The following is a 26,108-nucleotide window of genomic DNA, read 5'->3' as shown; positions in this document are numbered from 1 at the left end:
CAAAGGGGCAAGGGATCGTATCCGGTGGACGTACCTTTATTTCAGGAAAGGCAACTAGATGATGTACTGTGCCCAAACATAACCTAGTCAGGACAAAACAGTGCTGAATGTTATTCACCCAAAACAAGTAATATTGACATCCATCCTGTAGATCAATCGACATGTAAAAGGCAACAGTTGTCTTCCTCAGTTGTCACACATTCTATGATCCTGCCTATATTTAAAAAAGGATGCCTTGATTAACTCTTATCAAGTGATAGAGACCGGTCTGGATCTTGCGATATAGACATATTAAATAGTGTATTATAGGATTCATTTATATAACCAAGCTACTAGGTATTAAAAACATGGTCCAAAATAAGACAATCTGAAATAACCAATTAGGTAAAACTTGTTTCAGCATTGGACTCGATGAAAAACCAAGGTAATAGGGGTTTTAATAAGAGCATATTGTAGTAGTCTCTCTGTATTTTCTCATTAGGGTCTTTTTGTTCTTTGACAACACCCACAAGATTCTTCTCTGGTTTCAGTTCCTTTCAGGACTTCTCCGACAATTCTATGCTTTTTACAATGCTAATTCTTTCTTCTAAAGAAGAATTTTTTAAAGTAAGTAATTTTTGTTGAACTTTCCTATCCCTGCAATGCACTACTATTTGATCTCGAATGAGCTGTGAATAGAGGTGCTCTAACTCACACTCTGACGCTAAGATGCGTAAAGCTGCTACATAGGAAACTATACTTTCACCACTCTCCTGTTCTCTTGTAAAAAAAACTTGTGTCTAGAAACAACAAGACTGCTTTCCACATCAGACTGTTTTTCCAACATTCCCACAGCTTGGTTGTAAGCATTTAACTCTTCCTTTCCCGCAACCACAGGGATGGGAGGTAAATGTTCTAATACAGCTTGACCTTCAAAACCTAAATTGTGTTCCAAGATGAAACGCTTCCTCTCGGCGCTGAACTTCGAACCCCTTATTGCCCCTAGATATTTTTCAAAAGCTCTATGCCAAACTTTCAATTTCACTGGTGGATCACCAGGAAGCTGTAAAAAGGTGGGAGGGGCTTGTAAATTTTGCATGATGAACACAAAGAAAATACACAAAAGTCTTTTGACACACCTGAAAAAAAAATGTTAGTTAGAAGAATAACCTATAATTATAACAAGAAATGAGAAAATGAGTGATACTGTAGGTGATGTACTAATAGAACTTTTGAAGATCATTAAGCACACTTAGTGAAAGTGACATCTGCAAAAAGGATTGATGTATCCAAAACTGTGTTGCAGTACATAAACAGACGGACGGCGGTGCATCCAGGAAAACAGCAAACAGTCACTTCATAGATTTCAGACTCAAGGGTAAACCATTTCTAATGAAAATTACAATGGCCGGAGAGGATGCACCAATATGATGAACCAAAGTTGTGCCATTTAACTCGTGAGAAAAAAGTCTACGACGATCATATGAAACACGAGACCTGACAGTACTGACACACTGCTGTGCTTGGAAAAGAGAAATCAAATGTCTATCTTGACGCGCAGTTGTGGTACTCACGATCAAGTTACTTGAAGCTGACTAAAAAAAAAACGTACTCCTCTTGTGTGACGACGTGTAGACGTTGCACACTGATCACAGAGCTCTCTTGACTTGTAGGGAATATACACTGATCACGACGCTATCAGTGACCGTCTTCTTGCTTCCGTACGGCGATGCACACATGCACAGAACACTCCTCGTAAATTATGTAACTAGGCAACCATAGACGCAGCCTGTTACGTACTCTATTACTGTCCGACTTCCTGCTTCTGAGCGGCGATACACACATGCGCAGAACACTTCCGATAAACTCTGCAACTAGGCAACCATAGACGCAGCCTGTTGCGTACCCTTTCACGACTTGCTGCTCAGTGCGTCTGCACGTAGAACGCTCCTCAAACACTCTCTGACGCGTAATCTTTCTTCGCTGACTCCCGCTGAAAGTTCCACTGCGTCATCACTTGTTTAGAAACTCGGAAGGGGAAGGACCTCTCTCCAGACAAACTCCAACTTTCGATGCGTCCAGGAACCACAGCGTACGATCGTGCCACGAAAAGTCATCACCACACGACCACGCAGACAGGGATTCTTTTTTTCAAATACGCAACAACTCAACAGGTGATGTGCCAGTAGATTCCTTTAAGTCCGTTCATTCACAAATGGGTCGGGCAGTTGGGGTGGAAGAATAAAAATGAGCTCACCAAAGGCACAGTGCCTCCAGCCCAGATGTAAAGCAGTATGTCCAGGAGGCAGGAACCCAAGACACTGCGCTGAACAGAGATCTTGACACCCAAGAGACCTCCACTGCACACGTGGGTCGAGACAGGGACAGTTCTTGTCGCCAAATTTGAAGTGATTACACTACTCAGCTAAGTGTAAGAGCACAAGCTTTATTAACTGTATGTCTCCACAGCTTCCAGGAACTGATCAACCCCTCCTGGGATTCAAACCATAATGCTCTATTGCCATGACAGTGACATCATAAGTAATAGTAGCCATGAGGATAGACATAGAACTAAAGGAGGGACTACTACAGATATCTTCCAAAAATTGCAACCCAACCTCTTTCAGGGATGACGCAGAGGCTGGTGGACATAGTAAATGCTTTAAAAAGGAGTTCTCCTAGACCTGAAGGGATTTGCTAGGGGTGTAACCCCACAGCCCTCCCCAAATGTAGCAGTAGACAACCCTCTTGCCTTGCATATATCAACCTTCTCCTTTACTGGTCGCCTGCCCAACTTATGAGAGAACCTAAAAATCCCCTCACAATTTCAGCTAATCTTTGATCTAATATTTAAAATCTGGTGGGACCATGTGCTGTTGCTCGAGAAAAGGATCCCTTTATAACAAAATAACTTTACTCTTGCTATTGGTGTGTCCCCAGTAAATAAGGATCTGCACTTCTGCACCTTCTTCCTGCAGAACATTGTATACGTTTTTGATGTATTGATCACCATTTTCCTAGATTCCATAAAGAACCCCAAGTGCATTCATCAGTTTCTGCAGGCCAATGGATGTCTTGGATAGGACAGTGTGGTTGTCTTATAACAACACAGGGACTGGGCGGCCAGCGACGCTAGGCACATCAGCCTGGAGGGCACCATCGACCCGGTTGATAAAGTGTGAGAACAGTAATAGTGTCAATGCCCTGCCTAATTCTGCTCCGTACTCTTTTTGGGGGGGGAGGGGGCATTCCACATTGGGGCCATCCCAAACTTTGGTTGACAAGTGTTCGTACAGGTGTGCAAGAAAGCAAATAATCTCCTCTGGGGCACCAAGGGAGATCAAAGTTGACCATAGAATTGAGTGGTCATTTAAGTCAAATGCGCTGCTTAAATCAGCAAAACAAAGATAAAGGGATACTGCCTTATCCCTGATATACTTTCCAGCCAGCAACTCAAGATTCACACATTGCTCGACTGTCCCCAAGCCCCGCCTAAATCCAAACTGTACCTTTGGTAGAATAGAGCTATACAGTGTCCATTCCTCAAGCCCAAGAAGTATCTTGCTCATCGGTTTTTCTGAAGAGTCTAGGAGTTAAATAGAGCTATAGCTCTTGGTATCTGATTTGTCTCCCTTCTTAAAATGGGTACTTTAATTGAGACTGCCCTGGATTGACTAGTTCATGTTCTGTAAATACCAAAGGGGAGGGAATTATAAAGCAGTATATAACTTTTACTATCCTATTTGCCAAGTTTCACCTTGAAATAAACAGAAAATTTGCTAGTGCCCATGCTTATAGCAATGGCAATGGCGTTCAATTGTAAACCATTTTCTCTTCAACAAACTAAGGTTAACATGCCCCCCTTTGAAGGATTTCCTCTATGACCTTTTAGGACTTCCTTTTTTTATGCACTGCAAAAGACTGGAGCAAATGGGCCTCCCAAAGTCAATTTTCCTGGAATGTGGAAGTCGAAAATGTCCCTAGGTAATCTACAAAACAGGTTACATTTGCCAACAAATAACATGTACACTCCAAACATGGTTAAAGTCTCTCCGATGTTTCACTCTACTCTCATCTGCCTTTCATAACCATATTCTCCAGATTGCAAATGCCCACTAATTCCTCAGCCTTTTACTGGACTAAGCATACATGACTTGTAAAGAGGTGGGGGAGCAATCAAAACATCTGGGGCAAAGGGAACTTTAGCTGCTTGAAACAGTTTTGGCCTCATCAGCTGCTGTTTCCCCTTCTGACAAAAGCTTGTTCAGCATTGATTCTTTCACAGTCACATGCTTGAATCATTCCCCATTGTCATAGTGCAAGTCCCATGGTAAACTTTCAGTAGCAATAAGAATTCACAACCTACATGAAAGATCCTATGCTAGTGTCACCAATGCACACTCACCTCATAGAAAAGATTCCAACCTCCAGGTGAGTGTCCCCAGCCTCAATCCTCTCAGAGGCTTTTGCATCTCTTGTGGGAATGAAGACTCTCAAAGCTTTGCTCAACATGAAAATTGATAAATCTACTTTATTTTTTTTTTAAATCCCAATTTCTTCTGTATAGCCTTTCCTTGGGTTCTATGTTCCTCATTCTCCCTGTTGCCATTGGATCTAAATTATTTCTAAAACATTTATAAAATGTACTTTTTCAAAGCCTGAGAGACCTGTAAAAAGCAGACGCCATTGAAAATCCTCACAAAGATTGTAAATTCTACACACAGTTATTGGCCAAGACATTAAATGACTGGGGTAGGGGCTTCGGGTTGCTTCAGCCAACCAAAGCCAAGGACTCAATCTTCTGGGGATGGCTCCTAATGCAGTGCTTCTCTAAAGAAGGCGATGAAGGTGCATTCCCACCTGCAATGCCCCACAGTGTGATTCAAAACATCCCCTCTCCAGATGTATTAAAATCTATTTCCTGTAGGCTTTTCACAAAATTAGGTAAGCCCTAACGAAATGTGATAGACCTCTCCCTCATCAGAGGATAATGCATAATGTGAAGTTGAAATAAATCTGCAAAACTAAATCTGCAAATCTTCGTTAGTGCACCCCCAGCCCACCCCAGTGATCGAAATTTTTCCAACGTCTGCAATACCTTCATGGATAACTGTCTGCAGCTGTCCCATTGACAGGGGATTCTGGTGCCAGGAAGTGACCATTTCAGATGACTGAGTACCAATAACGCTTCTATCAGGGAATACCTCTCCAGCTAAAGTACCATCCTCTTGTGGGAGGAAATTAATATTACAGAGCAGGCCACGCCCCCTGTGCCAAACTCACCACCAACCGATATTACCAGATTCGTGCTTGGTGAATGGAGTGTCAATGGGGTTTCAACTGCCGGTAGGCGAACAGATTCTTTCCTGTATGATTTTCAATAACTGGCTAGAAAATCTGTGAAAACCATCCCATTAATTGTTCTTATTTGGCAAGAATAACTAAGGCTTATACAGACACCCAGTGATCCACTGCTGCAGTCATCCCAATTCATGGTTAAAAATTAGAAGGCAACAGACAGCGCCCCACTAAGCCTCATTGGGCACCCATTGCTATGCAGGAGCCGCGACACAGCTTTAGGAGTCCAACTACCTCTATATGCTGCTTCTTGGGACAGGGAAGAGTGAAGGATATATGCTATCAGTAAAGCAGTGTCCTCCATGGCACCCAAGCTTATACAACCCCATAGGCCTTAAGTAGGCTTCAAGAATCTCGAAATCTGTGGCAGCGATGGCTGCACATCTGCAACAGATAGATCATCCAGCCTTCCCACACCACACCCACGGGTTGATTAAAGTCAGTTCTTTCTGATTCAGAAACTCCTTGGTAATGCAGCTTACATTCAACTCTAGGCCTGACTTTAAACAAAGAGCAATATATGCTGCATCCATCTCAGGCTATTCTGTTCTTGGACACAGTTCTGTATACTACAGAAGGAAAAGCTGACCCTTCTCATGAAAAAAGCAACAGCTCTGTCAGGTTTGGCAACCTAAACTCAGAAGGAATCCACTGTAATGGTGCACTTATTATTATGATGTATGGATTGCTAGCATTGTCATCATATATTCCCTTAATTCACTTTAGCATATTGAAAATACGCCCAATGCAAGAGGGACAAAAAAACACAATGGTCTGCGATTTGTTTCCTTCGACGACCACATCAGATTTGCAGTAAAAATTAGAGCCCCTCACCCTACTGGGTAACTGTGAATTGAACAGGAAATAGGCCTTTTTCCTACAAGGCATGCCAGCTTTGTTATGACCATAGATGCATCCATGGACGGGTGTGTGTTTGTGTGGGGTTCGCACCTCTAATAATTTGTTGCCAAAGGATGGTCATCTAGGCAGGGGATGAGCCGACACATTATCATACTGGAACTGAAGCCTATCAGATTTCTTTTTGGGCGATGGGGAGGATACAGTCCTCCTTATCCCGCATGCAAGTCTTATCTGTGTTTGTGAGGGTGGAGGACACTGCATCAGTGTTGTGCATGAGCAAGCAGGGAGGATCAAGGTCAGGCACTGAGTACGCTCAGAGACTGTGACTTTGGGCCATACACCATCAAATATCATTGCGGGCAGAACATTAAGGAATGACCAAGCAGATGCATTCAGCTGCACAAGGCAGATGTGCAGCGAATGCCAACAAAATAAGACACTGTAGACAATGTTCAAGTGATGCACGAAGCTGAAATTAGACCTATTCACGACTCCACTAAAACCAGGTTGTCTTGTTCTGATAGCACTAATATGGCCCAGGCATATATTGATGCATGAACCCCTCCATGCACCAATATTTAATTTCTCAGACTCCCACCATGGCGACTGGTAATGAGTCTATCATGAATTTTTGGAAGACACAAACTCTAGAAAAATAGAGCTACAGACAAGTAAGTTTTTCCTTACATATACAAACTGCACTGCATTTCGGCTGCACTATGCATTCGCCCCCCCCCCCCATGCCCCTGATTACTTAATTTTTTTGCTAAACTCACCAAAACCAGATCCAAGTCCTTTTTATTGCCTTGGATTTTTCAAGGTGGGTGTGGTATGCAGACTTTCCTCCCTATGTCCTCTGATCCGACTGCCATCCAGAGCAGACCTTCTCTCCCGGTCGGGAAAGGGGATGTGGAAGGGTATGGTGCTGCATCTCAATATCCAAGACCTCCGCCTATATGCTCAAGTCTACATTATAGTTATCTTCACTGTTTCACAGCCTTCCAGCACTTGAGTTCTCACTCTTTCCTCCGTGATCTAAGGATTTATGCAATGTCCCATCCCTAGTTGATGCTATTTTAACCCTCTGTTGTTTCGTAGTTCCCTTAGCCCATAAGTTCTCTTTAGTTTTTGAATTGCTGTTTATCATGGGGTCACAGAGAACCTTTGTGTCCGAGGCATGTGAGCTGTAGCTCACTTGCTTTGCATACTCCTGCCATCTAGTTTTGGGTCCAGATTATGCCCAATGCATTTCGGGACAAGAGTCCCTTCGTCAGGTGCCAATCTAAAAAAAGGAATGAACATATGTAATGATAATACAGCTTGGTATTGCTACAGAGTAGTTCGATCAAACTCAAGAGAAATTCACTCCCCAACATACCAGGTGAGTATTATTCGGCATTTACGTTCTCACCTCTAAGCATAATAAGTAACAAAACTGTGCCAGAAACGTGAAGTAACCGTGCAATATGTCATGCATAAATAAAGAGTGCTCTAGTCAAATCAATTAGGTATTCCCTTACAGCATAACGGGTATGAATGTTCATTCGCTTGCGTTTGAACGTTATACTGTTCATTGAAGCAGTAACTACAAATGTGGACTCTTTTCTACGTTACAGACATATTCTCGACTTTTGAGCATTTACGTCGTGTATCGAGGTATTACTGGTTGTCACCAATAGGAGGTGTTGTGTTATTTGGCAAAGTGGTAGTTTGGATGCACAGTGTTATGCTGAAAGGGAATACCTAATTGATTTGTATTCTGCATGCTGTATTATCATTACATATGTTCATTCCTTTTTAGGTCGAGCCTAGAGCAGTGCGCATGTGCTGCTTGCTCGACTTTTAGTAATGGGCTTTAGAAAGCTCACCACACGCTTGTGCGTGTGGTGATGCTTTTCTCCCAGGCTATTGTGCTTTGCGTGCGTCTTTCTAAGAAAGACAGCACGCAATTGGGCAAAGGCGGGTGCATGTCCCGCCTTTGCTCCGCCCATGGCCTATTGCATGTGGTTACCTGCACAGACCACATCTGTTGGAAATTATCGTGCCCAGACACGGGCGCGATAATTGAAAACAGATCGTTCGCTGTGTCGGGCGTGCGCACCACTCGCGTGCTTGTTATAGAGAGTTAACGCGACCCAAAGTGTGTTAAAGCGCTTTACATGAGCGTTAGTTACATTACACAAGGTCACACTCCTTATTGGTAGGCAGAGGGAGAATATGTGATTCGCCGAGAAACTCAGGCTTTTGAGCGAAGCCCAGACTCAAACCTGGTTGTCAGTTCTGGCTGTAACACCACTTCCTGTGTAGAGGAGGCAGGCATAAGCCAAAGGAAAGCTTGGCTTGTTCTGGGCTCGGGGTTCCGACCGGACCTTGAGCCGAGCCAGGCTTTATTCTCGAGCCGGGCTCGCCCACCTCTACTCTTTAGATCTATGGTGTAATACTGTTCAGTTTATTTCACAGCAAGAAAATCTGGGTCAGATTGGTTTCTGCTGTCATTTAGTCCATTTCAAGCACGAAGAAACACCGCTGACAACAGTATCACGCGCTGTACATGATTTTCAGTCACCCGTTCGCTTGGCATGTGCTGCGGAGGCAAGAGACGATTTTTCTCATTTATTAAAACACATCACACACTTCAAAGGATCTCATATCCATAGCTTGCTTCCCTCCCCCCCCTGCCCCTCCCCCCGGCTCCCTCAAATTGTTTTTGTTGGATTTTACATCATGTGATAGAATACAAGGGATTACGAAAGGATTTAAACTACTTCAGCACCACAGATCTTTCCAGAGGTCAGCGGATTAGGTTTTTTTATTATATTATGTGACACATATACTAAGAGAGAAACTGGAGCGCCAACTTGCAATGCACGTGTAGGATCAGGGTGAACCATGAGATGTTTACATATTGTCCTGACAGAAGTAATATTGCCACGGAGCTTAGAACGTCCCGGAGTTGGTTAAATGCTAGTCAGCTTCCAACTTACAACAGAAAACTAGAACTAGAAAAAGGGAAAAAATGCTTCATATGCTGTCATGGTGTTCAGGAGCCGGCAGGGGCTGTGGGTTTGGAATCTGACACACTCTGGGCTGTTGTGTATCACAAGACAAACGTCTGACTTCTTATTGCTGTAACTGCGAATTTTGCTCAAGCGTTCTCCAAACTCATTTTGGGCATCTACCGAATTTGTCATTCAAATTTTGACAAATTAGGAAGCAAGGCAGTCAATTATGTTACCCCAAAGTGATTTAATAGGGGAGGCTCTCATCATTCCTGCTCTCTGATTGGCTGGTGGAGAGGTATCGCATACATTGTGTATCTGTTGTGATTTACAATGCACAGTCGAGAAGGAGAACAAAACTTAATAGGCGATTTTAGTTTGTTCTGTTATCAGACACGGTCATCTCGTGGCCACTCGTTGTCAGAACAGACACATACAGTACAGTGTACGTTGATAAAGCTTCATGCTTCCCTTCGTTTTCGCTATGGTTGTGCTTGCGGTCCCTTCCAGCTAAACTCACAGTGCACCAGGAGTGTAACTCCTCACAGTGCACCTGCAGTGTAGCTCCTCCCACTGCCTAGGAAAGGAGTACACACGCTTCTCTAGTATAAGGTACAAACAACACACCCTCATTATACCCTCGATTATACTCATGGTAAATAGTATTAGTAGTAATTACATCACCTAAGTGTGTGCAACTATGTTTTAAGGGGCGGAAGCATGGGGTGGCGCATGGGACCTCCAGGTCAGATGGATCAATGAATTGTCGGGACGCATCAATGTCAGAGTGGAGTGAATACCTCTGTACTGAGGGTTGTTACACTCTGTATCTGAGCCCTCTGTGTGTTCATTTCCAGGCCCCATTGCTGGGCTGGAATGAGCGGTAATGTTCTTGCTCAGTCCACTGTGTCCTTTGCAGGCTGACTCTGGAGTGCCCTCGGCACAGCTGGAGAGACGACCCTGCCACGAGCAGCTCAGGGACCTCCAGGACACGTCTCGGGCTCAGCATCCGCTGATACTGTAGTCCAGGATCAAAGGTCACTCAGGAGGGAGACCTTTGAACACGGCTCTGGGTGCTGACCTACATTTCCAGCAGTCAAGCTGCTCTTCCTTACTGTCACCCTATCTGAAGTTACCATAAGGGAAAGCACAGGGCTGTCCAAAACTACACACTACATCATTTGTAATGTTAGGGGCTTTCATTGTCTGTAGGTTCCTGGTGGATGAGGGTTCAGAATATTGTATGCAGAAATATCATCTGACATAACTATTTTGCCCTAAATATTGTATTCACAAATATAATTCAGCTGATATTAGGGTTTGTATTATGAACTCCATTGAAGTGATGTTTCAGTGCGCAGTATTCTGACAGCGGTATTCTGACAACAATATTCTGGTCCCACACCTGGAGTACCTGTGGCCCATTCCAGGCCTGCGGGCAGCCCCTCAAGTGGTTCATTAGTGGGATTAAGTTTTTTTTGTTGTGAGATCCGGGTTAAGCTAACTTGACTGTAGCTGGTGTAGGAGTCCAGTTGCAGAATAAGCACAGGTCATCTCTCTCCTTTGCAATAGTGGTCACCTTTCTCTGGTGTCCGCTCCTACCTACTGCCCTTGCACATGCAGCCTGACTACAATTGCAAGTGAAAACAAGCATTGGCATAGCCAATAGGTCTCGCCTTTGGGACCTTAGAAGTGTTACGCCATGCAACAGTTGATGTTGTTGCACCAAGGAAATTATGCTGGATAACTATCCACTTATAAGGTCCCAAAGGCGAGACCTATTGACTATGCCAATGCTTGTTTTAGATTGGCCCATGACAAAATAGATTGGGCATAATGATCATTAATTGACATGAAGATGTATGGAATGCCAGAACGCACATGTTTAAAAGAATGATTGAAAATGTATTTTGTGTTAAAAAAGTCCATTTCAATTTGTAATGATCACCCTGTGGAAGGTTATGTTCCATGGAAAATTGATTGCTTTAAAAGGTAAATGAACTTGAAATATCACTGGTCATCTGTTGATTAATTAATTGGATATATTGCGTGATTTGGATATATAATTGTTACAGTTGTGCACGCCTTTTCCCAGCCTCACTCATTAGCTGGGCCTTCAGATGATATGTTATATGTTGTACATGTGCAATCAATACATGATTGTGTCAGGTTGTTGATGGCCCCAGAATGGCCCACAATGATTACTGTATGGCACTGAATAGATTTGATCATGGTACATATTCAGGTATTGTTCATCATTTACATTCATTCAAAAATAAGAAGCCTTCTGCAATGGACAGTGTGGAGCCCAGTCAGAAATATTATTGTGATGACTCCTGTGATATATTTGTATTTAAAGGCACGTTTGTGAGAACTGCAGCTTTTATCATTGATTTTAGATCTTAACAGGCTGTTTTCTGTGTCTGATTTACTGGCATTGCCTGAAATATACACTTATTGGATTGAATGGATGTATTGTCAGTAAGGTTAATCATGCTGTAATGGTAATGTTTATTATAAACTGTGGGAGGTATGAAGATATATGACAAGTAACAAGAGCGGTAATGGTAGAAATATTTGCGTTTTACATCTAAGGAATACAAAAACTCCATGATGCACACAACTGTTTAGATGCTGCTTTGATTTCTAAGTAACTGATGGGCCTTCATTAGGTTTGTAACTGTTCCTTACATCATGGCCTGAGAAAACAGATTTTAGTTAGTCATGGTTTTATGTTTTTCTAATCGCTTGTGTTTTTTTTGTTTTGTTCCATATTAGATTCTTACTGTGGGGCCATCTATCATATAATAGAGCTGCCAAGTGTTCTAGCACAGTTGCCATACCTTATGTGCTGGAAATTCCGCTGAGAAATTGTGTTTTTTCTTTCAGCCTCCAGCCCAGTTGTGACGACCGCTACCACAGGTGCTGGTCAGACATTTCAGATCACTGCCACTCCAGTAACCATGACTGGGAAAGTGCTTACCAAACTTCCATTGCCAGCCAACAGCAAAATCGTTGCTCTCAATGTGCCAACTACTCAAGGTATTGATCATAAAAAGGTGGAAAAGTAACCTATTGTTTACAGTCTCTTAAATTGTATGTTTAACTATAGTTTGGTGATCTAGGTTATCCTCATAAAATCCATGCTGAAATGGGCCTTCCATTATTTCTCAGTCTGCTTTGATCACAGTCTGTGAGTCAGTATGGGGACCAATGTATTTGTATTTCTGTATTTTAAATATACTTCCATAGTCTGTGTGGCACCTCCAGGATTTCATGAAATAAGATACCTAGCAGTAACTACACAAGTAAATGGACCTCATATTACTCTAGCATTGTTCTGATTGCATAGAATACACCATAGCCCAACGAGCCAAGATTGCTATACTTATTCATCTTTCTTTCTCGTCCACACTGAGTCGCTCCTCTGCATACGCAAATACTGTGCCAGCCCAAGCGCAGACTAGCAGAAAACTCACCTAACTGGACTCTTTAAAGCAGGAACGTATCCATCCTAAGTCGAGCAGAGCCAGATAATTCCAATTTTCTGGTTCTCCACATAGGATAAATCTATTTTTAACTAATGTGAATGAAACCAATTTACATCACAGGGGCAGCCTTGACAGTCTATCATAAATCTGTCTCTCATGGTCCTATGGTGCACACCTCTGCTTTAGGGTGGTTGGTAATGATCCTTCACAATCCACAAAGACTGCCTCATCCCCACAGGTTAGGATGAGATGTACCAGGCAATCTACCTATTGCTTCTTTTCCTTCTGACAAGGGATTAATGCTGCTATGATGCCACTGTTGCTCTTGAAATTCCTGATTTCTTTAGAAAAGTCCCACATCTGCAGCAGAAAGTCCATTTCGTTGCGTTTTGGCACCATACGGCCACATAGCCAGTGAAGCCCTTGATTGCCTGTAGTTCTGCTTCATATGATCCTCACTTATAGTCAAAAACATAGAATATTCCCATATATTTAAGGGGACTTCTGAACGCTTTCTCTTTAAACAATCAAAGTCAAACTTTAGATTGAGGCAAGCACCTTGAAGTCTGCATGTGGCCTGCTTTTACAGAATTTTTCTGAAACATCAAATGGCATTTCTTAATTGCATTACTTTACTGAAGTCAATGTTGTACTTTGTTCTAAATAACGTGTTACCTAAATACAGTGAGAGAAATATTAAACCAAATATGCTTTAAATGTGCTCTTCAGGTCAAGAGTGCCGAAGCTGCAAAGAAATATACACGGTCTCGATACTTTTTGATTGACTCTGAGATTTGTGAAAACTGATACAGATAATATATAGGCTAAAGTATCACATGCTGTAAATTATAAGGATATTGCAAGCCACTGAGGAGCTGCATAACCAAATAGAGGAACGAGGCCAAAGGCAGAGTCCCTTTATAAGGTTATGGACATCCGAGGTGACTTGCAGTATCCTAATCATGTATGTCAGCGGGTATTTCATACCATAAAATACATGGTAAGACCATCACCTTTCCCACAAGCCAGTTAAAATCTTGCTGCCTAGCTCATTCATATGAAAGAGCAAGCATGTTTGCAAACATGAAGAATAAAAATTAAACCTGTAGTGCAAAATTAAGCACATCAAAAACCTGTTCAATATTTGTAGCAAACAAACATTTTGAACAGTTCAATACAAGTCGGTTTAAAAAAAATGCTGCAGTAGCTCAGAACATGTAGAAGCAAGAAGAGAGATTCTGACTTTTCTCAATCTAAGGAGTGCAAAAAATAAACATTCTCTCTGTTTGACAGTTTAAGCTTTTAAAATAGAGCAGAAGAAGAAAAAGCAACATTCTGTTTGTTGCTTTAAACAGCTGCATTAGTTATGCTTCGTGACCTGACCTGCCTTTCACCTTGGCTGCTGATCTGGCTGCAGGCATTGTGATATCAGTACTTGGCTGTAATAACTGTATAATAATCAGGTTCTGACGTATTTTCTTTATAATCAGCAAATTGGTGCGTCGCAAGTTGCAGTTTGATTAGTGACTGCCCTTTATACATTGATTACAGAATCTCGTGTATTTAAATTGTATTGACAACCAGGGAGGCGGAAGTTTTCTTTTTTTTTTTTTTTTTTAGTTCATGAGGATTCCAACGATGCAGAACAAGGATTACCAGTACGTAACACTTACTTCTGCATCGTAGGATATTCACTGATAGTCATAAAAGTAAGCCTATTTCTAACTCCTGGCTGTAAATACAAGACTAGGAGCTAAAAAAAAAAAAGTCAAATGTAAATTAGGTTTGATCCTTCTCCAATAGGAACAGTCAAGCCCGAACTGCAAAGCCAGGTTCTCTCTGAATCGGAACACAACCAAGACTGGTTTTGGGCTCTTCAGTTGGTTGTAGCCTGGTTCTAGCGGCACAGTGAACAAGGGACCCACATTTTGGTATACCATTGGGCGTTACATCAAACACAAAAAAAGTGATTGGAGGAATGATAGCACTAAGTTTTACCAAGGTCTATCGATCTTGGTAGTATTCCAACCCGTGGTTCTTTTGCCCATCATATCAAATTAGCCAGGAGGAGTATAGATACACGAAGTACATTTTGCTTCAGGAGCGAAGCCTACGTATGAGGCAGATGTAGAGTGAATACTTTAAGTTGTTCTAATGATCTAAGCTGACTGGGTGACGAGTGGAGTGAGTATCACTCCATGTTTCATACATGACAAATAGGAAGAATAATAGTGATGTTTACATCCTGGCTTTTTATGTATCTAGTCAGTGCACACACATGCTTGTGACTGCTATGTCTGCTTAGGCACAAATTAGATGTGCGAAAATTGATTACGATTTGTTTTATTTTGGAGTAGGTTAAATTTGAATGGCTAACTAAGAAACACTATTATCTTATTTTAGGGCTTGCTAGAGGGAATTAATTTGGTGAGCTGGTGCAGATCTACCGATAAGGTCTCTGAACCGATGCACTGTACCTGGAGTTTGTAGGTTTTCTTTTGGGGAGGAAGGGGTAAAGAGATGGCATTTTTTGTCTCAAATACCTATCAGTTTTCCCTAGCATTGGCACATCACTGATTCTCCTCAACCACTCAGCAGCATTCGACACAGTATCACACCACGCCCTGAGCAAAAGGCTTCACAACATTGGAATCCAAGGAGAAGCCCTCAAGTGGATTGCCTCCTTCACCAGAAGAACCCGGAGAATCTGCCTTCCTCCCTTCACCTCGGAGTCCAAGAACACCATCTGTGGCGTCCCTTAAGATTCATCCCTCAGCCCCACCTTGTTCAACACCTACATTAACCCCTTGGCCAGTGTCGTCAAATCGCATGTACTGAACATCATATCCTACGCCGACGATTCTCAGCTCATCTTATAGTGACAAGAAGACCCCTCCCCTTTTAGGGCCCTAGTTCTATTGCACCAGTGTTCGGTCTCTGGCATGGCTTCTGGCGCGGAAACGTTGTGTACAGAACTGACGTCAGCGTGCATGGGCGTGTCTAAGTAGCTGCGATGTCATCTCGGCGGTTACGACACCAGCGACTAATGCGGAGCCGCACAACGACGCCTACCGACGCGCAGGAGTACTGCTGACGAAAACGTTCCGGATCCAGTCTGACGCCTGGGGATATTCTAAGGTAAGGAATCTATCACTAACTAATGTTTCTTACAGATATATCGTTACACAAGTAAGTAACTTGTGCGTCAATGCCAATCCCTGATCCATAATGTGTTACTGTAATCTGGCAGCCAAAGGGTTTGTGCTGCAGGGCGTTGGGCCTACTTGTCTCAAGGACAAAATAAACATGAAAACGTGTTGCCCTTTACCCTAAACAATATGTCATGGCATTGGGCTGTAGGAATTCCACACCCCCGATCTTTGACTGAATGTGCACTGGATTGCTGCTAACCAGGTTTCTAGTAGCTCAGTTCTTTCCCAAAACTGTACCTTTGTTCCCACAATTGGCACACCTCTGGCCTACATAGAATTCCCTTGTCAGTGGTACCAAGGGCATTGTGACCAGAGAGGATCCCTAAAGGCTGCAGCATAAATTATACCACCCTAAGAGACCCCCTCACCAAAACTCGTGCACACTGCCACTGCAACCTGTGTGTTTTCGTTCAGATAAAATGAAGAGTCTTCTTGGCACACATCCCTGTGTGCCAGGCCTACCAGCACTGCAAGAGGCATAGGTAAGTCACCCCTACAGCAGGCCTTACAGTCTCAAGGCAGGGTGCACTATTCCTCTTGTGAGGGCATAGCTGCATGAGCAGTTATGCCCCTATAGTGTCTACGTCCATTCTTAGATATTATAAGTGCAAGGTGAAGCCACACGGAGTACATGGGCTGAGAGCTTGTCACTACGAGTTCCACAGCTCCATGATGGCTTTAAGAATTCCCAGATGTTTGGTTCCAAGTATCTCAGAATAATGAGCCCACGCTGATTCCAGGTCTGGATTCATTAATAAATGCAAGCAGAGGGCATTTCAGAGGTGCCCCCTGAAAACCTACTGATTTGTGCCAACTGGTCTACACCAGCCTGCCACTTTGACACCCTGAGGTGGGGGCCTTGTGCTCTTGTGGATCAGAAACAAAGCCTGCTCTGGGTGGAGGTGCTTCACACCTTCCCCCAGGTAGGAACAGCATTGAAGGGCGGTGAGCCTCAAAGGCTTCCCGTCCTTTGTTATGGTGACCAGGGCCTCTCCAGCTAGTGGAAATGCCCATCCCTCTGACCAAGCCCCACCTTTGACGGCAAGGTCCACAGAAAAATGAGTAAGCAGGAGAGGCATGTCCCTTCACAGCCACCCCTAAGGTGCCCTGAGCTGAAGTGACCCCCTCCTTTGAAAATCCACCATATTGTTTTGGAGGATGTTAGCCAATAGGGTTAGATATATGCTCTCTATGCAGAGGGAGTGGACATACAAAGGGTGTCATCCCCCTAAAGGTAAGTAGCTTTTTGGCTACTACCTTCTGACCCCTTTAACACCACTAAAACTAGTGTTTAGGGGCACCCCCTCAAACGTAATCCTCACTTCCTGACTACCTATGAAGGAAGAGGACATCCCAGAGCTGTTCAACAGAAGAAGACTGAAGACACCCACTGACTTGACTCCAGCCCTACCAGCCTGTACTTGAAGATCGTGTGAAAAACGACAACTTGTCCTGCATCTCCGCAACCTCCAAAAGATTCCAGGACTGCTGCCTTCAACAAAGACCAGAGCTCCCAAGAACAGCGGCCCTTTTGAACAAGAAACTCCAAGAAAGGCCTCTTTGACCTTGGTAACCGCAAAACCCTGCCCTCCAGTCCCAGTGAGGTTCCCCTGCAATGAAGAGCCCGAGTCCACTGTTGGCCGACCCCTCCTGGACTCCACGACGACACCTGCAGCCTCAACAAAAAGGTTCCCTCAACCCCGACCGGCTCCGGTAATGCTTTTCTAATGTCAAAGGACACTCCTGCAGCTGCAGCCCCCAGACCTTGGATAGCCCAACCGACGGTGTCCCTGAACATCCAAACTTAACTCCACATTCCCTGGTTTCCTTTGTCGAGCTTCCTAGTCTGAGCCTGCAGCCTTTATTTGAAACAGTCGTCCACCATTGATTTGTATTGGATGCCCGACGCCATGCTGGCACTCCGCTCCCGGCTGCCCCTGTGCCGCTGAGGGTGTATGTTTGGTGCTTCCTCATGTGCCCGTTACACCCCCACCCCCGTGCTGGTTTCAAAGCCCGGAGGTTGACCTCCAACTCTGCTTTACTTGTAAGTTTCTTGACTTCGAGTGCCCCCAGTCTCCATTGGTTAACATTGGGAACCCAACTCCGAATTGGACCTCTGCACCCGGCCGCTGGTTGTGCAGTCTTGGTGCTCACTTGAACCTTGCCCTGCACTGACCTAAAACCCTGAAGACTGGGTTTGTAAGTGAAGAACTTCACTGTGAAATTGCATTCTTGTTTTCCTCCCATAGGACAACATTGCTCGATTGAAATATTGCACTAAGTTTACATTTTTCTGTATTTGCAAAGTATTGCTAGTTCTAAAACTGTATCTACCTTGCTGAACTGAAGTCTTGTATTAAGTATTCATTTCCTCCATTGAAAAGTATTGCCAATATGAAAACTTTGCTTACCTGCAACTAAGTTTCTTTTGATTCTAGTAATAAATTGACAAAGTAATATCTTTACGAACCATTGGTCTTGAATTTAGCCATTGAGTGTGTGTAATCATTTCTTGCCAGAGTGTATACAACACATGTTTAACACAGCCCTCTGATTAGCCTAACTGCTCTCCCACACCACCACCAATGAGAGCATTAGTATTGTCTATTTTAGCCTCTGTAAAGCCTCTGGGGATCCACCGGACTCTGCGCACACGATACCTTACTTTGGTATATTATATACAGAGCCAGCTTCCTACAGCAACCATCTTAACCTGTCTTGAATATAACTGCACATTTATGATTTCATTTGTTTCATACCCCAATCATGTTTCAAGAATGTAAACGTAAGAGGAGCAACCTATGTTGGATCAGACATAGTGGTACATTCTAGTCATACTAAATACAAAGTATTGAGATCAGAATCGTAGGTCTGCCTGGTCATTAGTTTCTTTACACAAATCACGTATTATTTGAGGAACTAAATTAATTTTATTTATTTTATTTAGGAATCTGTTTATTAGTGTTTTCGTTGCAGGTAAAACCACACAATACATCATACTTCATCAAATAGCATTGTTACATAAATCTTGTAGTCAGGCGCCAATGTACAACTGATACAAACATGGTGCGTTACGTTAGGTGTACTGTAACCGGTTGTGTCCCAAAGTATAACCTGTTAGGTCATAAGTAAATCCATCTCCATTCGTATCGTTATGGCCCCAGCCCTAGTGGGGAGCATCCACTCACCAGCGTCGATGCCAATTGTGTGCTATTCTCAGTGCTTCCCCGAGTAGTTATACAAACAGTGCTATACTCCCCATTCTGTAGCTGGGCAGCTGTCCTTCCAACAATCTAACAACTAAAACAATGTACAACAGCAGCTCGCGTCTTCTAGTCTAGTCGGCCCCCACTCCGCTGACCCCTCTCCCATCAGGCTCCACCCTCCCGGGCCCCCACCACTCAAAAAGGGATCAGGCGCTGATATCCAATCTGCGGCTTGCACTATCTTCGCCAGCCAGCCAGTCGCACCCACCAGCGCGGCGTCTCTACCAGGTGAACAGTGCCCCATCGCCTAATGCGGCTCCTACAGCGCAGCATTGCCCTCCCCCGGGCCACCTCCTCCGATTGTAACAGGGTCTGCCTCATTTCCCCCCACTGGGCGGCGACGGGCGTCGTCCTAAGGCCCAGTGTCTCTTCCCGCCGAAGCGCCACCTCTTCTGCCTTTGCCCACACCATAAAAGAGCTACGCCACGCTCGCACATGCGGTGCGGTATCTGCCTTCCAGCGCTTGGTGATGAGTCGCTTAGCCACTATTATCCCCAGATCAAGGAAACGACAGGCCACCTTAGCCGGTGGCGGTCGAGGAAAGAGATGCAGCAGGTATGTGGGCCACTCAGATTGAATCTCCCGGCCCGTACACCTGCGGAGTTCCCCATGTATCGCCTGCCAGTATATCTGCAGTGTGGGGCAGCCCCACCGCATGTGGATCAGGTCGGCGCCAAGCGTCGCACAACTGGGGCAGCACGCATCCGTTCTGCAAAAATACTTATTAATGGCGCCCGGTGTGAGGTAGGCCCTGTGTAGGACAAAAAACTGTATTTGACGGAATCTCATATTTCGGGGCACCCTCCTCGGCCCCCTCAGCGCTCCCTCCCACTCCCTGTCTACCATAGGGTGGGCAAGGTCCCCCTCCCACTTCTCGCGCAGTGTCCCCAGACTCGGCGCCGCATGTATCCGCAAGGCCCCAGCGAACCACTTGATCAGGTGTCCTCCTCGGCCCATGACATGGAGATACTGCAGCACTAAATGCTGCTCCGGTTCCACCTGCAGGTCCCCCCAGTGACCCACCAGAGTCTCTATCAGGGCCCGGTGACGGAGAAACTGGCCCTGCGCCAGCCCCGTCTCTTCTGCAAGGGTCGCAAACGGCAAGAGGCCCCCTTCATGGTATAGGTCCTCCATGGTGTGAATATCAACCGCGTGCCAATCCCGTAACTCCGCAGCTCCCAACGTGTCTCGCCCACAAGGGGAACCCTCCAGTGGGATGGCCGGGGCGTATGGGAGTGTGGCCCTCGTCAGCCGGAGGCTTCTTCGGTAGCTTTTACAAGCCACCACTAACAGCAACGGCTCAGGCTTCAGCGCTCCCGTCGTCGGATGAAAAATCTTGAGGAGCTCAGTTAGTGACAGTGGCGGATTCTCCGCCGTCGCCGTATCCTCTCGACACCTGTCAGCCAGCCAGCGAGCCACCCACTGCAGCTGTGCGGCCAGATAGTAATGCTCCAGGCAGGGCATCCCGAGCCCGCCCCCACCCGCGGGAAGGCACAATTTCGGCAGCGCAACTCTGTGGCGCGCCGTTCCCCATATGAAGTCGCGGAGGGAGCACGTGAGGGGCGCGAAGAAGGACACCGGTAGGTACACCGGCAAGTTGGCAAAATAGTACAGCAGACGGGGCAGTACCACCATTTTAACGAGCGCTATTCGGCCAGTCACCGAAAGGGTAAGCGTGCTCCAAAACGCCATCTGGGTCCGGATCGCGGTCACAGCGCGTCCTAGGTTACCCTCCACTAGGTCCGCCGGGCGGCGATAGATCTGGACACCCAGATAGCGAAAGGTGTCCGGCTGCCACTGTACCCGCACTCCTCCAAGGCAGTAGCCGGGGTCCTGGATGTCGCCCCCAAAGGCGTACATACAGGATTTGGCCGCGTTCACTTGGAGGCCTGAGAGCTGCTCAAAGGTGTGTAGGATGCGATCCAGCCCCTCAGGGATGGAAGACACATCCCTGACATATACAAGGAGGTCATCCGCATAAAGGGACACCTGGTGAGTTGCGTCCCCCAGCGGGATGCCATCCGCAAGTTCCCCACGGAGCGTCGCCGCCGACGGCTCCATTGCAAGCGCAAACAGGAGGGGCGACAGCGGACACCCCTGCCTAGTGCCTCGGCCAATTACGATGGGATCCGAGACATATGGGCCCGTGCGCACCCGCACCGTGGGTCCTTTGTACAGCAGTGCCGCAAGTTGTAGGAAGCCCAGCCCCAGTCCGAACCGCGACAGTGCCGATACTAGGTATCCCCATTCCAAGCAATCAAAGGCTTTCTCGAGGTCCAGGACCAAACAGCCCGCCCTGGGCCATGGTCGGGTGCTCTCCCCCATCACCCTAAAAAACCGCCGTAAATTAAGCAAAGTGCTGCGCTTGGGCACGAAACCATTTTGGTCGCTGTGCACCAGCGTAGGCACCACCGGCGTCAGTCTCTCCGCCGCTGTTGAGTAGGGCGAGCGGGCGATAGGACCCCAGCTGCGTGGCGTCTCGCCCCGGCTTAAGCAGGGAGATCAGATAAGCCTCCTTCAGCGACGCTGGCAATGTGCCTTCCTCTAGGGCAGCCAAGTAGAGACTATGAAGCTTAGGGATAAGGGACTCACGGTGAGTTTTGTAGTATTCCGCCGGGAGTCCGTCCGGTCCCGGCGCTTTCCCTGAGGCTAAAGAGGAAATAGCGTCCCCTATCTCCTCCATCGTGGGGGGGCATTCCAGGCTCTCATGGTACTCCTCCGGGACCACCGGTAATTCCAACGCTTCCAGGAACTCATCCAGATCACACGCACTCCTCCTGCCCGTTGACCGGTACAGAGAGGTGTAATGTACCGTGAACGCCCGGTGGATTTCCCACTGCGTGTGAACCAGCACTCCGTCCGGCCCCGTGATCGCACCCACGGGGCTACGGGTCGTATCCTGCCGGATGAGCCAGGCCAGAAGTCGCCCTGCCCTGTCGGACGTAGCGTGTACCCGGGCCGAGTGCGCCGCATAATTAAGGCAGCGGAGCCGCTCAAGGAGATCGGCATGTTGCGCCCGGAGGTCAGATAGTTGGCTCGCGTCCGAGCACCCCCCCCTCACCACGCACCTCCCATGAGAGGAGGCGAGATTCCAAGGAGGCGAGAGCCCCCGCCAACTGCTTCTGAATATTCCAGGTCGCACCTATGCAATGGCCCCTGATGTACACCTTATGCGCGTCCCACTCTATCAGCTCACTATCCGTGGAGCCCTCATTGAGATCAAAATACTGTTCGATTGCAGTGCCCAGGGAGGCCCGAAATTCCGGGTCCTCCAGCGCCGCTGTCTGAAGACGCCATGTCGGCACCGGGGGCCTATCGGGCCTCCAGCGAAGCCCCAGAATAAGTGGATTGTGGTCTGAGTGCGTCCGACCCATGTATTCCGCCCGGGTCACCCACGGAAGCACCGAATGGGTGCCCACCACCCTATCCAACCGAACATGGAGGCCGTGGACCGCGGAGTAGTAGGAGTACACGCGGTCGCCCGGATAAGCATTCCGCCACAGGTCGGTGAGCGTCCAGTGAGACAGCCATGCGGTGAGGGCCCTGGCGTTCGATCCCACCTGCGTGCCCCGCAGGGGCGGAAAGGACCGGTCCATGTGCACATCCAGCACGGAGTTAAAGTCCCACCCCAAGAGCCAGGGGAGGCCGACAAACGGCTCCAGTACCGACGACAGGCTGGCCAGGTAGGATGGCTGCTCCACATTTGGCGCGTAAAGAGACCCCAGTAGCACCTGCTGGCCATCTAGTTTCCCATGAACTAAGGTGTACCTCCCACCAGGATCCACCAGCACCTGCAGACAGACAAACGGGGTACCCGCCCTTATCCATATCAGCGTGCCTCTAGCGTGCGCCGAACACGTGGTGCCATATACCTGCCCCCTCCAGCGCGCACGCAGCCTAGCCAGTTCCCCGGCCGTCATGTGCGTCTCCTGCAGGAGAGCGATTGCCACTGCGTGTCGCTGCATGTATGCATAGACTGAGTATCGCCGCGCCGGTGTATGCATGCCCCTGACATTCCATTTAATTACATTTGTAACAGCCATGCGGAAAGGACTAAGGGTAATACTGTGGCAGGGGAGTAGGGACGCCCGTCCAGGGCGGGGGGCGGCGGGCCTTCACCTGACTATGTAGAAAGCTGCAACATAAACACCTCAACGCAACTACGCACCGCCATGAAGCCGTGCGAAAAACCGAGCCAAACAGGCCAACTGAACTGTCAGGGCGAACCCCTCTACGGGTAATCGTCCAAACCATATAACAATGCTCACTAAGTAGAGCTAAACCCAATTGTGGCTAGGGGGCAGGCAAGTGAGATTCAATCCGCGCGGGTGCACTTCTGCAGGGATGCCTGTGTATATGTGACGAGAAGGTACCCCCAGAATCAGAGCGCAGCGCGGGCCCGGGGAGTGTAGGATCCCCCCCCACCCCCCCACCACGCCACCCACAAAGGCAGATGAACCCCAGCTCGGGCGGCCGCCCCATCGCAGGGGGGCGGAAGTCCAGCCACCACCGCAGCCCACCTGGTCCATCAGTCCCCGGGATTCCAGCAGCAAGTGTGCTCCCATCCGCAGCTCATGCCTCCGCCCACTGCACGGTCAGGAGCCACAAAGTGTCCGCCTGAGGGCTGCAGGACCCATACCCAAGGAGCACCTCCAGCAGCGACCCCAGATCTCTCAATGTTTCGTTCATATTACATCACTTGGTCCGATGTCTGCGGAGTGACCAGCGGCAACAGCTGGTCGTCAGAGATCACAGTTGATGGGGAGGATGAGCCGCTGGACAACACATCACCCCGCTCTTGGACAGCGTCTCCACTCCCGCTGTCCGGCGACCCGAGAGTGGCCACCGCTGCCAGCGCATCTTGTCGCTCCAGTCTGCTCTTCTCCGGCCTGGGGGCCACCCTCAGACCCCGCCCCTCAGCGTGCCGCCGCCTCCTTCCCTGCCTTTGGCGAGATCTCCTGCCGCGCGGTGTGGCAGCCTCCTGGCTCCGCGGCCGCCGGCCATCACTGCGCCCCGTGTCCTCCAGCCAATCCCAGACCTCAGATGGCGTGTCGAAGAAGCGGACACCATCCGTGGTGGCCACCCGCAGGCGGGAGGGGAACAAAAGAGCATATGACATCCCTAGTTCTCGCAGACGACGCTTCACCGCCAGGTAGTTGCTGCGGCGTCTCTGCACCAGGGCAGTGTAGTCCGGGAAGAAATGCACCTGTCCACCGCCAACAGTGATGTCGCCTATCCCCCGGGTCTCGCGGAGCACCACATCCCTGTCCCGATAGTTGAGGAGTTTGAAGAGGAAGGGCCGCGGTCCGGACCCCGGGGCGGGCCTCTGTGTGGGGACCCTGTGGGCACGTTCCACCACGAAGTGCGGGGAGAGTTTCTCCGATCCGGTTGCGTAGCCACACTTCCACATATTGCTCCGGCTGTCTCCCCTCCTCGCCCTCCGGCAGGCCCACCACGCGCACGTTGTTGCGCCGAGAGCGCCCTTCTGCATCATCCGCGCGGTCCTCCAATGCATGGACGCGGTCAATGAGATCCTGGAGGGCGGCTGTATGAGTAGACACAACTGGTCGCACCTCCTGGAGAGTTTGCTCCTGCTGCACTACCTTGTCCGCCAACTTGCGGTGGTCTGCGTGGAGCAGCGTGAAGTCGACCGCGACCTTGTCGATGCGGGCTTCCAACCACGACCTAGTCTGTTCAAGCGAGGAGCCAATCCGCTCCACAGCCGCCAGCACCGAGTCCAGCTTGGCGGCCAGTAGAGCAGTGGGCGGGGCCGCCTCAGGGTCTCCAGGCGCCGGGGCAGGGCCCAGTCCTGCCACCGGGGCCCGGCCGTCTTTCTGGGCATTGCGCAGCCGGCCCATAACCAACTGTTGTGCAGTGGGCATCCGCCCGTGTCCAGTCCGCCAGTAGATGGGCCCGGTCCAGCCGCAGCAGGCCCCTCCTCCTCAGAACCAGCCGCCGTGTCAGGGCCCCACCGCACCCACCAGTGCACCGCACCGGAGAAGGCCGCGAAGGAGAGAGGGGGGGGAAGAAGCAAAACTGGTCAAGTCCAACCGGGGGCCCCTGGCGACCCCGGAGCGAGCGACGCACCTCTCGGCGCACCACGGGCCCGAGACCAACGCGATCCCCAGAGACCATCCACCAGGCGCCTCAGAAGTCCTCCTCGGGTCCACCCCGCACGTCCGAGGCCTCACACCCAATGTCTCAGGCTCAGTCAGCGCAGCCGGTGCCCCAACTCCGCCACCCGCCGAGGAGCGGCCGATTACCTCCAGGCGGCCTCCCGTCCCGGCTCAGTGGTCGCCGTCACAATCCAGGTGCCACAACGTGGGGAGCCAGAAAGTGGCCGCCGTCGGTGGGTGTCTCGCAGCGCGCCAATCGCCGGGCGTCGTGATCCCTCGTCTTCCACCTCCTCAAGGGCCGAGGCTCCCAAGCTGCAGGTCCCACCGGGGTCGTGCCGCCTCCTCCGTCCGCTGTCTCCGCTCCGGGGCAGCCACGCGGCCGCCGCTGCAGGGGGGCGCGCCCCCTCCGCCGCCTCCTCCGGGCTGCCGGGCTCCGGCGGGTCCCGGACCACAGGGCCCACCTCCGTTAAGGCTCCGGACGCGTCCCGCCCAAGCGGCGGCCAGGCAAGAGGCCCCTCACTCGGGAATCAGCCGCCTCCTGCGTCTGCACCTTCGGCCACTCCACTGACCTGCCAAACATCGCCGCTCCACTGCTTGTGCTCCCGGTGCAGACCTCCGATACGCCCTCAGTGTGCTCCCGAGGTCCAAGCTCCGCCGCACCACCAGGCCGCCACAACCAGCGCTCCAACGGTCACGGCCCAGGGGTCACGTGGCAAGCTGCGGCGCACAGTAGCGTGTGCGGCCGGCCGCAGGGCTCCAGCGCCCCTCTCCAGCCGCCGGTCTCCCTCCTCGGGCGATCCCGAGCCGCCGCCCAGCAACTTCGCGC

The 26,108-nt window shown here is 48.6% G+C and overlaps 1 protein-coding gene across 5 annotated transcripts in view; it reads left to right on the top strand.

Moving 5' to 3' along the window:
- Positions 1 to 26,108, top strand: part of BPTF (bromodomain PHD finger transcription factor) — a 1,440,172-nt gene that overhangs the window by 816,379 nt on the left and 597,685 nt on the right. For all 5 annotated transcript variants that reach the window (XM_085617259.1, XM_085617261.1, XM_085617262.1 and 2 more), the window contains exon 19: positions 12,087 to 12,239. In XM_085617259.1, coding sequence (XP_085473385.1) covers positions 12,087 to 12,239 — 153 coding nt within the window. The remainder of the gene's footprint in view (positions 1 to 12,086; positions 12,240 to 26,108) is intronic.

Source organism: Triturus cristatus, chromosome 7 (genome assembly GCF_964204655.1).
Source record: "Triturus cristatus chromosome 7, aTriCri1.1, whole genome shotgun sequence".
In the NCBI taxonomy this organism is placed as follows: domain Eukaryota; kingdom Metazoa; phylum Chordata; class Amphibia; order Caudata; family Salamandridae; genus Triturus; species Triturus cristatus.
The sequence above is the reverse complement of the archived record's forward strand: the minus strand, read 5'-3'. Positions and strand labels throughout refer to the sequence as shown.